The 17,331-nt window shown below is 36.8% G+C and overlaps 1 protein-coding gene across 2 annotated transcripts; it reads left to right on the plus strand.

Annotated features, from left to right (window-relative positions):
• Positions 1–4,778: 4,778 nt before the first annotated feature.
• Positions 4,779–15,542, plus strand: zgc:136930. 2 transcript variants are annotated; one of them, XM_087239788.1, is made up of 10 exons: positions 4,784–5,462; positions 5,607–5,667; positions 5,768–5,863; positions 7,604–7,783; positions 7,876–8,001; positions 11,140–11,360; positions 12,336–12,373; positions 15,013–15,099; positions 15,237–15,269; positions 15,388–15,541. In XM_087239788.1, the coding sequence occupies exons 1-10, from the start codon at positions 4,831–4,833 to the stop codon at positions 15,429–15,431; spliced, it is 1,518 nt and encodes a 505-aa protein (XP_087095914.1). In that variant the 5' UTR covers positions 4,784–4,830; the 3' UTR covers positions 15,432–15,541. The 2 variants fall into 2 exon arrangements, with proteins under 2 accessions (NP_001034908.1, XP_087095914.1); NM_001039819.2 differs by lacking the exon at positions 15,013–15,099 and having other exon boundaries at positions 4,779–5,462; positions 15,388–15,542.
• The last annotated feature ends 1,789 nt before the right edge of the window (positions 15,543–17,331 follow it).

The following is a 17,331-nucleotide window of genomic DNA, read 5'->3' on the forward strand; positions in this document are numbered from 1 at the left end:
AGTGCGAATCACCTCAGTATGGCTCTTTAAACAGGACAATGAGTATACTGTACTCAAATGGCCTCTATAGTCATCAAATCCCCACAGTCGCAGTTTCAATCCAATAGAGCACCTTTGAGATGCGGTGGAATGGAAGATTTGCATCATGAATGTGCAGCCGACAAAATTTGCAGCAACTGCGTGATGCTATCATGTCAATATTGACCAAAATCTCTGAGAAATATTTCCCGTGAATTGTTGAATCTATGCGATGAAGGATTAAGGCAAAAGGGGGTCCAACTTGGTACTAATAAGGTGTACCTAATAAAGTGGCCAGTGAGTGTATATTCATTTGTGTTCTGAAGAGGATTGAATGTGTGAGGAGATTGGAACAACAGTAATTAATAACAGAATTTTTATTTTTGTGTGAATTAATCCTTTAAATTCTTTATAAAGCTGTCATATTATATTCATATTAAACATGACAAAATCAGGGCGATTTAATATGCAAAATGCTACTAGAGGCAGCAACGAGATAGAATTATTCATTTTTGTGCAGTTATGAAGGTGTTATAATTTGACAGTCCTTATCCTGTTTATCTGTTAACCTCAGCAGAAACTGGTGCTGTGGGGCCTAGAGAAATCTGGCTGATTCATTACTGCCTGTCAGTGAATATTGAAGAGCCTAAGGTCAAGATCAGACCTACAGCTGCAACATTACACAAGAGACACTGTATTTCTATCTCCCAGACTTTTTTTGTGAGTGTTTGAAAGCCATTTTAAGCTACAGTATGTAAATTTAGGTGCTTTCAGGACCTACAGTCTGAAACTGAAAACAAATGAAAAAAAAAAGAAACAGAACTTTTAGTATGTAACCCAGATTCAATTTTGGTTTCGTATTTAAACTCAGAGCAGAAAACCTTTGAATATCTTGCACAAAGGGGGTCTTTTGAATCATTAGATTACACCGCATAAATTTTGATGTACTTTTTGTCAATGTTTGCCACAGAATTCTTCTGGTTATTTTTGCATTATAAATCAATGCACTGCTATACAGTATATGTAAATAAAAGTGGACAAACCTAACCTATTAATCAAGCACCAAAACAACCAAAATATAAAATACTAATAATAAAACCTCTTCCTGCTTTAAATAATGCAAGGAGAAGTACAAAGTGCACGTCAGAATGTTCAGGCATTCAAAATACAGTCATATTTTTCCACTGAAGCAAAAACAATTCCTCTTTGGAGGGTTTTCCCTTCCCTTTCTGCATAATTTATTGCTAAGGGGATTTTATAAATAAAGTTAATATTCTTTTTGCTTTTAAAACATATTAAAATATTGTGTAATGACATACATGTACATCATAGCATATTTTACCATGGAATATATGCAAACATTGAGTACATAAGTAAAATAGAGTACATTTTTTTAAAAAAGATTAAATTTTTTGATTAAAAAAAGATTAAATGTATCCTTTTTAAAAGTTGTCAATATTTTATTACCAATTATTTAAAAAATATTCCAGATTACACTGTTAAGTGAAATTATGCCATGGGCTCATCTTGAGTTTGTGAAATGAGTTATGATATGCTTCAGCTGCCATTAGGACAGGCACAAACCAGTCATCGGTAGAGTCTGCCCTTGAGTCTTTCAAGACCAAGCAGAAGTCTGTCAGATTCCAGCTTTTATTAATATGATACCACGCACTGACCGTTATGCAAGAGTTCAGTGATGATAGACTTATCCACATTAAGGTGGAGCTGAAGATTATGTTGGGCACATGTTATTATTTAGCTTCAGGCTATGATTTCATCGCGCTAAAGGATTTTAAAGTTCATGATAATTTGAGCTGATTTTAGAGCACATTGTTTCCATTTGTCTCATGTTTTCTTTACAATAACTAATGAAGCTTTTTAAAAAGAATCTCAAACAATTTGTTCAAGATGGCTTAGCATACCTGTTATTTCATACCATCTGGCTCTAAAAGGAATAGTGACCATCCCAAAGTGCCCATGTAATCTGATTAAATCAAATAAAATATACATGCAAACAACACGTATATCACTAATGCACATTTAGATTTAGTCATTTAGCAGATGCTTTTCTCCTAAGCGACTTACAATTAAGTAGACATTTAGCGATTCAACAAAAAGAGGCAATACAAACGTTAGTGCTAATTATACAAAGGAACTTGTTTGTGCTCAAAGAATTTTAGTGCTTAAGTCAGAAGGAAGAAAGGATTTAGTACCTTAATGCTTTCTTTAAGAGTAAAAAAAAAGAGTGCTGTTTTAAAGTGCTCTTGGATTAAAGGAGTTCCTCTGCACTCTGAGAGGCTCTGATTGGTCAGCAAACACAATGTGCTGTGATTTGCGGATCAGCTCCACGTCACCAGGATAAGCATTGTGCACCTACAAGCAAACGCTTTTGTGATTTGTAAATACTGTCAGTCTAAGTAGCCGTATCAGTTTGTGCCTGAATCAGACAGAAAATGAAGAGGACACAGCTGAGCCTCAGCCTGCTCTCTAAAATAAAATCTGACAAGTGTCTTTCACATATATTCAGAATAAGCATGTGTAAGTAATACAAAACGTTCACATATAATAATAATAATAATAATTCCTTACATTTATATAGCGCTTTTCTGGGCACTCAAAGCACTTTACACAATGGGGGGGATCTCCTCCTCCACCACCAATGTGCAGCATCCACCTGGATGACGCGACGGCAGCCATTTTGCGCCAGACCGCACACCACACACCAGCTGATTTGTGGAGAGGAGACAGTGATGAAGCCAATTGAATATGGGGATGTTTAGGAGGCCATGATGTACAGAGGCCAGTGGGCAGATTTGGCCAGGATGCCGGGGTTAAACCCCTACTCTTTTCGAAGGACATCCTGGGATTTTTAACGACCACAGAGAGTCAGGACCTTGGTTTAACGTCTCATCCGAAAGACGGCACTCACTGAGCAGTATAGCATCCCCGTCACTAAACTGGGGCATTAGGACCCACACAGACCGCAGGTTGGGCGCCCCATGCTGGCCTTACTAACACCACTTCCGGCAGCAACCCAGCTTTCCCATGTGGTATCTTTTGGGACATATCTTTTGGGAGTTTGTTATTTGAGATGTAAAACCCAGGAAAAGCGGCTGCAGAGAGAGACACTGCAGCGCTGCTAAAAATTGTGGCTGTTTACAGGGGTTTGACGAATACATAAGAATTTGTAGCTAAATTGTTGGTGGTGCCAAACACCCCGCACCGTACTTGCAACAGCATACTGTTAACGCTAGAAACTCTGCTTGTAAGAGATCAATTTTAACAAATAAAAGTTAAGTAAAAATAAAACAAATAAAACTCACAGGTTATGGCTCACAATCCACAGCTTTGTCTATTATGGTTGGAGCAGCTCCTTTGAAAAGTTTTTAGCCGAATCCAGCACTGAACTGGGAGAGATTCTTAAAGCTGTCCTTTGTCAAATGCTAGCTATATATATATATATATTTATAATTCAGTGGAATATAACTCAAATTAAATTGTAAGCACTTCTCTCTTTGTGTCGTGTCCTTTGGAAGCCCAAATACAGAAACAGAAAAAGCTCTGTTGAAATAGCAGTGTTTTTAGCGATGGCATTTTTAGCTTTCTCTGCTATAACATTATAGCGCCTCTGGCCACACCCCTTTGCTGCACGGGGTCTATGCTCTTGGTGAATGTGTGTAACCTGTGTAGTCCCCAAACTTTGTTCGCTGTAGGCTTTGCTAAGCTAACTCTGCAAATCTAATATCTCCGTTTGCATCATACTTTGAGTGTATTACATTTAGAGAAAGTGTATTACATTTAGAGATGTTGTTTATGTTCTACATTACACATAAACTAAAGTTTAAAATATGATATCGTTGTGGACCACCCCATTAAGTTGTATATTTAAACATATCTATGTTTTTATTTTATGCTTTAACTGAATTACATTTAACCAGTTTATATTTGTCCATGTCTGGTGCCATAAACATGAATCCTAGTGATGGGCCTGTTCATCCATCAATGTTATTTTATTTTTATGTTGTAATACAATATATTATTTACAAATGTTAGTAATCCAAGCGAAATAATATTTTGCAATAATTTCTTGCTTTTTAATATTGAAATTTAATAAAGAATATTTAAATGTTAATATTTTTGCAAGTAATGAAAAAAGTAGCTTCTTTATTTCTCAGCTTTATTTCAACTATTAACTACTGATTTCACTAGCACTGGTGCATTTATTAAAAATATGATATAATAATTTATAATATAAACTTTCTGTGATTAGTCAATTTGTTTTTAACAATAAATGATAAAGCAATTTGTCTTAAATAAATCTAAATAGTATCCATACTAATCTATATACGGGAAACCTGTGTGAAAACAGTAATTGTGAAAACAGTAACATTTCCATTTGAGGACGTATGCAGTGTGGAAATAAATTCTTAAGTTTTAAAAGAAATTAAAGCCATTTCACGATTCTCTTGGTGAGTATTTTAGTAGCTAAATCTTAGCAAGTTAGTAAGGTAACAGCTTTGAGAAAAAAAAAAATTGCTGGAGTACATTGTTCACTGCCTCTACTGCAAACACATCATTTAGACTGAAGACCAATCAAAAAATAATGTGCCTGCAGGTGAGAATATTTTGAGTTTTAACAGACAACCGACGCCATACCTTAACACTAAGACAAGTTACAGCTCATTCTTCCTCTACAGAGTGTCCTTTTTGCTCTGCCCTCCCTCCCTTAAGTGTATTTAAATGGTGAGCATCAGTCTCTCACTCTGCCTGCACTCTCTGCTCGGCTCAGAATCTCACCCATAACTCTTTACCATGTCTCTGTCCATTTCAATGGCCTCCTCCAGGATGTCTGGTGGATATGGAGGTTTCGGTGCGGGTGGTGGAGCAAGGCTGGGTCTCGGGCTGGGGGGTGGTGCCAGTTTAGGTAGAGGTCTTGGTTTAGGGGGAGGACTTGGATATGGTGCAGGTGGAGGTTTTGGACTTGGCCTTGGTGGAGGTGCAGGGGCAGGTGCGGGATTGGCACTGGGTGGTGGTGGTGGTGGTGCACTGGTTGCCAGTCCTGCATTTGCTATGGGTCGTGCTGTTGCTGCTGGAGGAGTCGGTGGAAGCTCTGCATTCGCTGCTGGTCCTGCAACCGCTGCTGTAGCCCCCATCCTTTCCAGAGCGGCTGAAAAGCACACACTGTCTGGGCTGAATGACCGCTTTTCCACATACATGGCCAAAGTGAGGGCGCTCCAGCAGGAGAACGCAGCTCTGGAGGCCAAACTGTCCCAGCTAACCGGGGGGGCAGATGTGTCTCCAGAATCCTCAGTGGCTGCAACGGTGGAGTACGAGGCTCAGCTGAGCGAATATCGCAGCACCCTGGAAACTCTCACCATCGACACTGTCAAACTAGAGATTGAGCTGGACAACGTCAGGGGAACTGCTCATGAGCTGAAGGCTAAGTGAGTGGTTTCTTTTTATTATTAAATCTGATTGTTTTCTTTTTTTTTAGCAATAATTCTTGTGGAAATGTTTCAATATGATAATGAAAGTTAGCTGAAACACTTGAAAAATACAAATAGTTTTTTGTTCTGATTTTCACTAAGGCTTGACTTTGAGCAAGGAGTGAAGTTTCAGCTTGAGTCTGATATCGCTGCCATGAAAAAGGTGAGCAGGATGACATTTAGTCACAGTATAAATATCGAATCAGTACTTTTAGTAAATAAAATGCTATATGTTGTTTGTGGTTTTCTGTTTCCTTTTTCAGGACATTGAACTGGCTTCTGATCTAAGAATTGACCTGGATGCTAAATACTCTAGCTTGAAAGATGAGCTGGACTATGTGAGCAAAACACAAGAACAGGTACAGAATTAGACAAAAATCTCTCTACTGCACGCATTATGATAGATCTTTGAAATATTTGACTGTTTTTCTAGAAAGGCTAACCTTGAAGTGAAGGGATTTATTTTGTAAGGTACTTTATGATATGTTGCCATATGTCAACAACGTCCAAATTTGAATCTAACTTTGAAATTTCAAATTTTCCTAATTAATAATTTAGTTGTTTGTTTTGATTTACTTGGTGTTGCAATATTATAAGCTTTAACACAGAACTTACAAATTACACCTTAAACATACTTTCCAACAACTTTTATTCCAACAGTTTTTATTTATTCCATTATTTTTTGCAGAATATTATCGAAAACAAACATAATATTGTATTATCATGCATATAACATCAAGGAGGTATAAATATTTCCTCCAGTTAATATTATAACAAATAAATAATTCTCCAGATGCATTTAAATAATGTAGCTACTAGCTAACAATGTTGATATATTATACTATATACTATACTATGCCTGTCTTATCTGCTTCTAAGCAATCTTACCGGAACTGTCTCCATCACTGCTCTTATTAAAGGTCCAATCTACATTATCCTCATGGTCAGTAAAACCCATCTCATCACAACTTACATCTGCAGGAAGAGCCAGTTCTATCCATTTGTTCTTTTACTTAAAACATGGTGGTCTTCACTAATACACTGTTCCCTGTATTTATATCTAATCCAAAGTATTGCCATTAAAATTTGAAATTATCCATACTGCAAATCCCATTAACATTAAATCCCATTTGGCAACACATACATTTGATCGATTTATAAAAAACTAATTTGATAAAAACTTTTTTGAGTTGTGAATATGTCATCTTAACTTACTGGAGGTTATGTCTCAGATTATTTTGTGTATCTCAGTGTATCTGAGTCAAATATCGTGTCACAGAAATGCACTGCAAGTCATGTGACTTCACCAAAGCACATCATTGGCTAAACCAGGGGTGCCAAAACTTGATCCTGGAGGGCCGGTGTCTTGTATTGTTTAACTCCAACTTCCTTCAACACAACTGCCTGGAAGTTTTTGTATACATAGAAAGAGCTTGATTAGTTGGTTCTGGTGTGTTTAATTGGGGGTTGGGCACCCCTGGGCTAAACTAAGGCCCTCTCTTTCCAACAAAAAAAAAATTGAATATTGGTCTTAAAGAAACAGTGGCAGGGAAATGAACATAAATATCATGTTTTCATATGGCAACACCATGCAGGGTTAAACACATATATTGTTAATATAAAATAATATAAAATTTCTATTTGAATATTTTAAACACATAATTCTTCAGACATCTTTTAATATGCCAATTTATTCAGTTTTAAAAAGAGTTTTTTTTTTTTTTTTTTGCTTAGGGTGATTTTTTTTAGCTTAGTTCACCCAAAAATCCCTCACCATTTACTCAACCTCAAATTGTTCTAAACATTTATGCATTTCTTTCTTCTCTTGAACACAAAACAAGATATTCTAAAGAATGTGGCAATTGACAGCCTAAATAAAAACAAAAGATACTACGGTAGTCAGTGGCTGGAGGTTTTTTCCAACATTGTTTAAAATAAATCCCCTTGTGTTCAACTGAAGAAACTCAAACATGTTTTTAAAAAGTGGAGAAAGACTAAATATTGACAGAGTGAACTATCCTTTTAGCTTCCATAAAAAAATATTTGTGGCTGTATTTTTCTTACTTATTTTTGTGACTTTGTTTTGTCTATCACTGTAGGAACTATCATCTCTGCAGTCTAAACTGGGCACATCAACAATGGACACTTCAGTTTCAATGATTGAAGTAGACACCGGGAAGTCCTTTGACATTGCTACAGCACTCAACAAGATGCGAATGGAATATGAGAAAACTGTACAGCAAAACAGAGAGGAGGCAGAGGCATATTACAAACTCAAGGTCTGCAAACATGAAACACTCAGTGTCTAAACACTTTAATAATTCCTGCATTCCAAACTAACAGATCCTATACTGTCTACTTATGACTGCAGATGGATGAGATGCAGACGGTCACGGCCAAAAACACAGAGGCTGTGTCGTTGACTAAAGCAGAGATCACATCAGCCAGGAAAGAGCTGCAGACACTGAGTTTAGAGCTTCAAGGGCTTGCAGCTGCAGTAAGTGTTGGCCTTATGAAATGAATTAAGAGATTAATGTGTGATACTTAAATGAACTGCCATTTAATGAGTGTTCAGAAGACTTTAAGCAGTGTTCAGATGGTAATGGTGCTCAAGAGTTGTAAGTCTCGAGAGAAACCATATTGTCAGCAGTGTGAAATGCTTCAGTGCAGATTCTCAGGCATACAATCAACACTTCTGAATAAATCACAGCTGTCTGAGACAGGAAGCAGATGACATAGGAAGTGGTTTATTGATCTCAGCCGTTTCATATCGACACTAAAAGCCCCAATGCCACAAGAAGTAGTTTTGCTGCTGCAAAAGAATCAGTTTCCCAAAACAACTTGGGCACTTCAAGTGTTTGACATCATTTACAATAAATTAAATGTGTCTGAGAAGATGAGATAGAATAATGCTGAAAAGTTAGGTGAATTTTTGGATGCTCATTTTGAAGCTGCAATCTTGTCCTGTAAAAAGAATATAAGACGATTCTGAACAAAACAAAATGAAAATAAAACACTAGGGCATTAAGCAGAAAGGTAACTATAACAGTTATTCTAATTCTACCAGAAGAGCAGAGTCTATGAAATTAATGACACATAACTAATAATAATATAACAATTCAATTACATTTATATAGTGCTTTTCTGGACACTCAAAGCACAGAGAGCCAGGACCTCGGTTTAACGTCTAATCCGAAAGATGGCACTCACTGAACAGTATAGAATTCCAACACAATCTCACGGCAATTCGTAACTTTTTGATTTAGTGGCTAATTCGTATGAATTTGTATGATCTAATTCGTACAATTTAGTACGATTTGCTCATCCCCCAATGACGGTTGGGTTTAGGGGTGGGGTTAGGTGCCACACCTCCTTTTTAAAATCATACAATTTCGTACGACTGAACTCGTACGAATTAATACGAATTAGTCACTAAACTGGCAAAACGTAAAATACTTACATTTTCTCGTGAGATCAGGGTGATAGTTCCCATCAATATACTGGATCATAAGGACTCGCACAAATTGCATATTTAGCACCCCCTGCTGGTCTCACTTAATTAGAATCTCTTTTAACTCTTATTCAACTAATGAACTCTGCTTTAAGGAGTTTGAGCATTTAAGCAACCAACCAAAAATCTTCTTGCAGTGTGTTCACAATTGCCAGGCTTCTGGTGCGATTGCTTAGCTAATGTGGTTTATTTGAAAAGGCATTCATTGAATAAGCCATCCTAACCTTCATGCGGTCTAAACAAAAAAACAACAACAACAACAACAAAAAAAGCTGAATTGAAATAAATTCTGATGCTGTTTTCAGCATCCATTTATCACTACTTCCCTAAATATACTTATCTTAACCTAAAAAAGGCTACCCTTGCTATAGGCCAAATTTCTAAGCCCTGAACCCTCTTCCAACAACTTGCAAAATATGCATCGTTTATTTTATTTTTGGCTTAGCCCCTTTATTAATCTGGGACCGCCACAGTGGAATGAACCGCCAACTTATCCAGCATATTTTTTATGCAGCGGATGCCCTTCCAGCTGCAACCAATCACTTGGAAAAATCCATAAACACTCATTCACACACATACACTACAGACAATTTAGCCTACCCATTTCACTTATACCACATGTCTGTGGGCTGTGGGGGAAACTGGAGCACCCAGAGAAAACCTACACGAACACGGGGAGAACAAGCAATCTTCACAGAGATATGCCAACTAACCCAGCTGAGGCTCGAATCAGCGGCCTTCTTCCTGTAAGGCTAACGTGCTTCCCATTGCGCCACCATTTTTACTCTATTTATAATATGTAAGTCTGTGCTTATTTTGTAAACGAATAATTCCTGGAACAAAACCAGGAAATAAAAGTTACCGTGACCAACATCCACAATTTCTGTTTTCCCGAAACATGACTTCATTAAACGGTGATAATGCAAAAAAAAAGAGCATCACATTTCTGAACGGTCCTTAATAGATAATAAAAACATGTAGCTACAAACATAAATTGTATGAACAATCGATTTATGAACAAACAATTTAGTTCACTTCACTATTATGTTCCAAATGAAAAAAATAATTAAATGATTCACTCAGTCTAATCTTTAAGTTTCTTTTTATTCAAATCAGTCTAATCTTTAAGAAGAGCTCACAGTTCACAGTTCACAGCTCACAGACTTCTTCTGTCATGTTTTCTGCCTGACTTGAGATCAATTTGCTTCTGTCTCCTGCTATCCTGATCCATTTACGCAGTTTCATCTTTTCAAGATCTCTTTTAATCAGGTTCATTATCAGATTTACTCGTGGTTTTAAAAATGAAATGTGTGACTGCCTCTTTGCCATTATGAAAATACAGATATTATTTAGCTAGGCCACTATGCTATTATTTATTTTTACTGCTCACTGCACGCGAAACAATTACCGACCAATGAGAGTGATTTTAAATATAAGAAAGCTGATTGGCTGACAATATTGTCGATGGCTAATAGTTAAACATGACTTTTGCTTTAACTTGTGCATGGTGACTACTGCCATGTTATGTGTGTGTGTGTGTGTTTTCTCTCTCTTTTTTTTCTCTCTCTCTCTCTCATACACACACACACACACACACACACATAGGTATTCACCACGCACAAGTTAATGCCGGATCCATTAAAATAAATACCCGAAAGCAAAAACACAAATATCTAACATTTTCCAAAACAGGAACCGGCAAGATCCGGCTGAAATTAAGCACTGTTGTATTTGTGAACTTATGAAATAACATTGAAGGATCACATTAGCCTAGCAAAAACATTGTTCTTGATGTTCAGTAAGTTCCGTCACAAAATACTCATCGTACAAAACATTTCAAGAGACTTAACATTTAATCAGATAAACTGACATATCAACACTAAGCGAAATAAGACTGAATGTATCATTTTCTTTTTTTCGTACGGATCAAGCAAACTAAGAAAACCAACTATAAGTGCAGTTTCACTGTGAATTGTTGTGGATGCTTATATGGTTATCATCATATTTACAGTATTCTTTGTTGATGTAAAATGTTTTAACCCCTGAAATGTAACATACCATGACATATTCTGTAGAAATATAAAGCTAGCCAAAAAGAAAAAACAAATGTGTTTACCTTTTTAGAGCATGAGTCTGGAGCAGAGTTTAGCAGAAGCCCAGGCACAGTCCAGTGTTGGAGTTGCTGAGTACCAGGCACAGATCGCTAGCCTCACATCAGCAATAGAGGTGGCTAAAGCTGACCTTCACAAACAGATCCTGGCCTACCAGGAGCTGCTAGACATCAAACTCGCCCTGGATGTAGAGATCTCCACCTACAGGAAACTTCTGGAAGGAGACGACTTCAAGTAAATATCTTAATCCTATAAATGGTTAACATAGTCAGAAAAATATTTTAATTCAATATTTTCTGTTTGAGGAAAAGTGTCTACCTTAAATCAAGTTTTTCCACCATTTTTCCATCATAATTAACATTTTGCCCAAACCAGTTTTGAAATAGTTTATTTTACTAAATGTAATGGTTTGTGGCAAGACATTATAGTATTACAAAATGCTTTCACACTAAGGCAACTTTTTTATAGTTCCTATACTAGGGTTGATATAAATATGTCCAAGTTTATGGACAAAGTTGGTGTTTTGAAAGAATTAACCCAGCAATTGCTTTTTATCCACATTTGACCCCAAATTGGGTTGAAAAAAAAAACAGCTATTTAAAGTGTAGAACCATTACATGTAGTAGTACACACTTTTAGGCATGCTTACAACAAAGGAACATGGAATGATTTTAGGTTTGGGGGAATTTAAATAGCTCCTACTTCAGAGCTGGGTCTAATCCAGCACAATTATCTCAGCCTCAATAATATGTAGCATTACAGGTTGTCAAAGCTAATTTTTGCTTAGTATTATCTTTATTTGTCCAAAACACAATGAAAACACAAAACTAATCAAGGCACTCTTTATCCTCCAGTTGTCGACTTTCTTGAATTCATTATTTGATACCACATACCTACCAGCATACATCACTTCAAAGTTTCTAAAAATGGAGTGAAGGCAATCAGAAAAAATTATCTGGGTGAAATCGGTTCTGTTTCTGGTTGCTAGTTTCTAGAACTACCTAGTGTGAAAATCCTTACAGTTTATAATTAGTAGGAAAGTGTTATCACTACACAGCAGAAAACCGCTAAAAGCTACAGCTGACTAAAGTTGACAGAAATGTCAATTTTGACTACATTTAAACAAGTTGGGGTGATGAAAATAAAATAATTGTTATTAGATTTGCATTGTTTGCAACATTCTTTTCAGTTTTACTTTATGACTTTCAGGATGCCCGAGTTTACAGAGACATCCTACACTTTTTCAGGTGAGAACCACTTTTGTATGTTTCTTTTTCTTTGACTGCCAGAAAACCAAAAGCTGGTGGCAGTTTAACAACTGCGAGAAAGCAAAACAGCAAGTGTGTCAGGGACAGACAAAAGGGAGATTCCTGACAACCAGGGAAAGCTTCTGTGGTTAGACGGTTTTATCTTATTGAGTGTTTGCTTGGTAACTGTTAAACACAAAACTGTTTTATATTTCTAAATGTGCATTTACATGACAGTTCAAACCAGTGGTGCTTTCTAGTACAGGTATGAGTGTTCATTTTGTGATGAAGACGACAGAGGAAGAAGTCCCTATTAACTAAGATAGCAGAGAAGTAGATGAGCAAACTTCACATTTCTCTCATCATTTACATACTCCTATGTCATTCCAAACCTGTATGATGCTCTTTCTTCTGTATACCAGAAACGGAAACCTTTTGTGTGATGAAACGAGTCAAATTTACGTCAATATCACTGATAATGATTCACTGATAATCTCATTCAGTCAGACTTGGTTTAGTCTGATATGTGGACATTTTAAATTGTTGAAATGGATCTGATACATTAAAAAAATTATTTAAAAGATACACCCATCGGTCACTTTATTAGGTACACCTGTCAAACTGCTCATTAACGCAATTTTCTAATCAGCCTGCTGCAGTTCAAAGCAAGCATCAGAATGGGGAAAAAAGCTGATTTAAGTGACTTTGAAAGTGGCATGGATGGTGCCAGATGGGCTGGTCTGAGTATTTCAGAAACTGCTGATCTATTAGGATTTTCACGCACAACCATCTTTAGGGTTTACAGAGAATGGTCCGAAAAAGAGAAAATGTCCAGTGAGCGGCAGTTCTGTGGAGGCAAATATCTTGTTGATGCCAGAGGTCAGAGGAGAATGGCCAGACTTGTTTGAGCTGATAGAAAGGCAACAGTAACTCAAATAACCACTCGTTACAACTGAGGTATGCAGAAGAGCATCTCTGAACACACAACACATCAAACCTTGAGGCAGATGAACTACAGCAGAAGAAGACCACACCGGCTGCCACTCCTGTCAGCTAAGAGCTGGAAACTGAGTCTACAATTCACCAAGGCTCACCAAAATTGGACAATAGAATATTGGAAAAACGTTGCCTTATTGATCTGGTTGCGACGTTCAGATGGTAGGGTTGGAGTTTGGCACAAACAACATGAAACCATGGGTCCATCCAGCCTTGTATCAACGGTTCAGGCTGCTGGTGGTGTAATGTTGTAGGGGATATTTTCTTGGCACACTTTGGGCTCATTAGTACCAATTGAGCATTGTGTCAACGCCACAGCCTACCTGAGTATTGTTGCTGACCATGTACATGCCTTTATGACCACAGTATACAATTATTCTGATGGCTACTTCCAGCAGGATAACACACCATGTCATAAAGCGTGTATGGCCTCCACAGTCACCAGATCTCAATCCAATAGAGCACCTTTGGGATGTGGTGGAATGGGAGATTTGCATCATAGATGTACCGCTGACAAATCTGCAGCAACTGCAGATATCATGTCAATATGGACCAAAATCTCAAAAAAATATTTCCAGTACCTTGTTGAATCTATGGCACAAATCTATGGATTACAGCAGTTCTGAAGCAAATAACGCAAAAACAACCAATTTACACTTTTTAGTGAAATATAGTTGTCCTATATGATAAAACTATTTGCGTTGTGAAACACACCTCAAACAAACATAATTATATTTAACTATTGCAATAAATGGCATATTGTTTATTAGTTTAAAAAAAGGAAATTAAAAAAGCAATATCACCAGGGTCCATTCTTCGTACCTTGCTTAAATGATCTAAGATGATCTAGGATGATCTTCAAACAAGTTTGTGAAGGACTGATCTATCAATCCTCGAAATCATGATCAGCAATGAATAATTATGAATAATGAATGATTATTCCTTTAAAAAAAAAAAAAGTTGAATATTGTGCATGTCTGTTATTCTACACAAATTGTACTAAAGCTGGTACCTTAAAATAGTACGCGTTTGTATCTAAAAAGTCCATAATAATAAACGTTTTCTTAGACCCCTTTGGGGAGAGAACCCTCCGTGACACATCCAACACGGTACTAGTAAGGTGTGCCTAATAAAGTGGCCGGTGAGTGTATATTCATGGCTGAAATTTTCAGCCTGAGAGTCCCAGCCCTTATTTACTTTAGTTATACTGAAATAGGTGAAGAAATTCTTCAATTTGTAACTTATGTTTTCCACAGAAGAAAGAAAGTCATGAGGTGTTTCTAAAAACATTTTTAAGGTAAACAAATGGTGGGTTTTTTTTGTTGTTGAAATATCCTTTTGAAAAATCCTAAATCTATAAAAAGATAATTTACATAACAAAGTGGTTAGGATCATCATTCCATTTTCCCTTTCCCCACACAAGATGAAGTCATGCACTTGTTGACTTCTGGCTTTCACTAGTACAGCAAAAGTGGACATTTGTGGTTTTATGAAGAAAACATTGTGTTATTTGCATGTATTAATGCATGTAGCATGAGAGGATGAACTAGAGTTTTGATAATAGGCCTTTTTATTGAAAAGAAAAGTCCTGGGGCATGGGGAAGGGGGGGCCCTTTCTCATCTGCACTTTTCCATCCATGTAGGGAGGGCTTTGCCCCACACCAGCACTCCCCAGGACTCCCCCCATAGCCCTGCCCCAAAGGACACACAAACTAGATACATCCTAACAGGCAAGTTTCCTGCTAGCATGCAAGGCCAGTGTAGGACAAAAAAACTGCTTCAGGTTTATGAATGTTTATGCACGTCGTCATATTTTGTCCATTTTTTTTCTCTGTTTATGACTTTGTCTTATTTATTTCTCCAACAGCGGGTCAAATAAAGGTCAAAGAAATCATTACAGGTATGTGAGCCATCGTTTTCACTATCTGATTTGAAGTGAACTTATTTGTGCAGTACTTGCGTTTGGCATGTGATCGGTCAACTACGCCAGCATGTGACTTCCCTCATTTTTCCAACAGAGACATCAGTTATCTCTGATGCAGATGATACTGAATCCTCCTAAACTCTGGGAAAAATCAAGTCAGTGCAGTCTTGATGAATGCAAAGCCCCAGCCCAAACGTGAAAAGTCAAGTCCCATCCACTGTTTCTCCAATAAAGCTGCATTGTGACGACATTTTGTATGTTTGATTTTTCTCAATCAGTGTATGTTATGCTATGGTTTTCAGTGTATTTGACAGTAGTACTGCTTAGCCAGGCTGATTGTAGAAGGTCTATTGAAGCTTTCATTAGTCAAGAACCAACCACAGGTTTTGTTTATGCTTGGGGCTATGAAAATGTGCTCAACATCCATAGAGTAAAATCATTCGGGATCATTGTGTTTTGTCATTAAATGTTCACATATAGTTCATCCTGATAATTGCTCATTGTGTCAGGTGTAAATATGCTGGCTTTTTTTTTATAAGGGTTGGGCATCACAAATAATTTGTTTTCATTCATTCATTTTCCTTCGGCTTAGTCCCTTATTTATCAGGGACCACAGTGGAATGAACCACCAACTATTCCAGCATATGTTTTACACAGCAGATACTCTTCCATCCACAACCGAGTACTGGGAAATACACATGTAGTCTCACATTCACAGAGACTCATACACAATTTATCCTCTCCAATTCACTTATATCACGTCTTTGGACAGTGGGGAAACCGGAGCATCTGGAGGAAACCTGAGGATTGCATGCAAACTCCACACAGAAATGCCAACTGGTCCAGCCAGGACTTGAACCAGCGACTAGCTAACCAATAAGCCACCATACCGCTGATTAGTTTTCAGTTCAATTTAATTGGTCTTCATTTCTATAGCGCAGTTTGCAATGTCGATTGTGTCCAAGTGGTTTGTGAAGGAATTTAAAAATATCTCCTGGAAATCCTATGGAATTTAACAAATTAGTTTATTCCTTTGATATGCTAAAAGTATTTTTGCAATTTAAGTATCCTATGAGAAGAACATTTAGCCATTTATTGGTAATTGTGTAATTTGATGTTGAGACTATAGGGTGACAAATATTCTTTTTATGTATTTTTTTATTCTGTGTATATTCTAAATACTTAAATTAAACTTAATTTACATTCCAAAAATTAGTCAAATACATGGTACTTATTGGTACTCATGAAAATAGTCAAAATAAAAATGTCAAAGCTTTTGTGTCACATTTCCAAACATTTGCATTTATGCCCAAGCATTTGAGATGGATGTGAGGTTTTGCAAGAGAATACAAAGCTTAGTGAAGCAATAGTTTTCGTGGTTTTGTTTTCTTGGGAGAACACATTATCTTTGATTTTTTTTTAAACACGATTTTTATGTCAAACATTTTCTTATAACCTGCTAGCAGCTAGTTCACAATTAAAGAGAAATCATAACGATAAACTAGAAATCTATATGAAGGTATGCTTAAAAGCTTAAAGTTGCTTTATGTAAGTTTTTGACTATTCTAAAGCACAAAAATACCATAGTATGTTTGCAGATATTTAAGAAACATGCAAAACTTGTTTATTTAAAAACACAATGCTCAAATACGATATTCTGCTTTGAAAATGGTGCAGTCTGTGCCAGAATGCTGTCTTTGTTTTGGTTCTTTTAACCTGCCCAATGCCAGTTTACCCAGTTACACTTCAGCATCTCGGATTGCTTTGATAGAAAAAAAAACCTCATATTTTATTTATTCATTCATTCTTTCTGTCATTTATTAATTCAGAATGGCTCTCAAAGCATGCGTCCGTGACCGAAATGCAACCTCCGGTGGACAGTAGCAGACTTCGAAATAAGATGCAAATTCAGAGTTCCACATGAGGTTATTAATTATAAAATAACAAATATTACGAACGTAAACTTGAGGTGAGCAGGTTACATTGTAACTCTGTGTCCTAACAACATGCTATTTGCAGTGATAAGCATTTTGGCTGT

This window comes from Danio rerio, chromosome 2 (genome assembly GCF_052040795.2).
Source record: "Danio rerio strain M-AB ecotype USA chromosome 2, GRCz13ab, whole genome shotgun sequence".
In the NCBI taxonomy this organism is placed as follows: domain Eukaryota; kingdom Metazoa; phylum Chordata; class Actinopteri; order Cypriniformes; family Danionidae; genus Danio; species Danio rerio.

What these genes read in the sequence shown, in the direction of transcription:
- zgc:136930 (XM_087239788.1), top strand. Translation starts at nt 4,831, where the DNA reads ATGTCTCTGTCCATTTCAATGGCCTCCTCCAGGATGTCTGGTGGATAT. An exon ending in GCTCATGAGCTGAAGGCTAA is followed by an intron (nt 5,463 to 5,606) that starts GTGAGTGGTTTC and finishes ATTTTCACTAAG; the next exon opens with GCTTGACTTTGAGCAAGGAG. An exon ending in GACATCCTACACTTTTTCAG is followed by an intron (nt 12,374 to 15,012) that starts GTGAGAACCACT and finishes CCATCCATGTAG; the next exon opens with GGAGGGCTTTGCCCCACACC.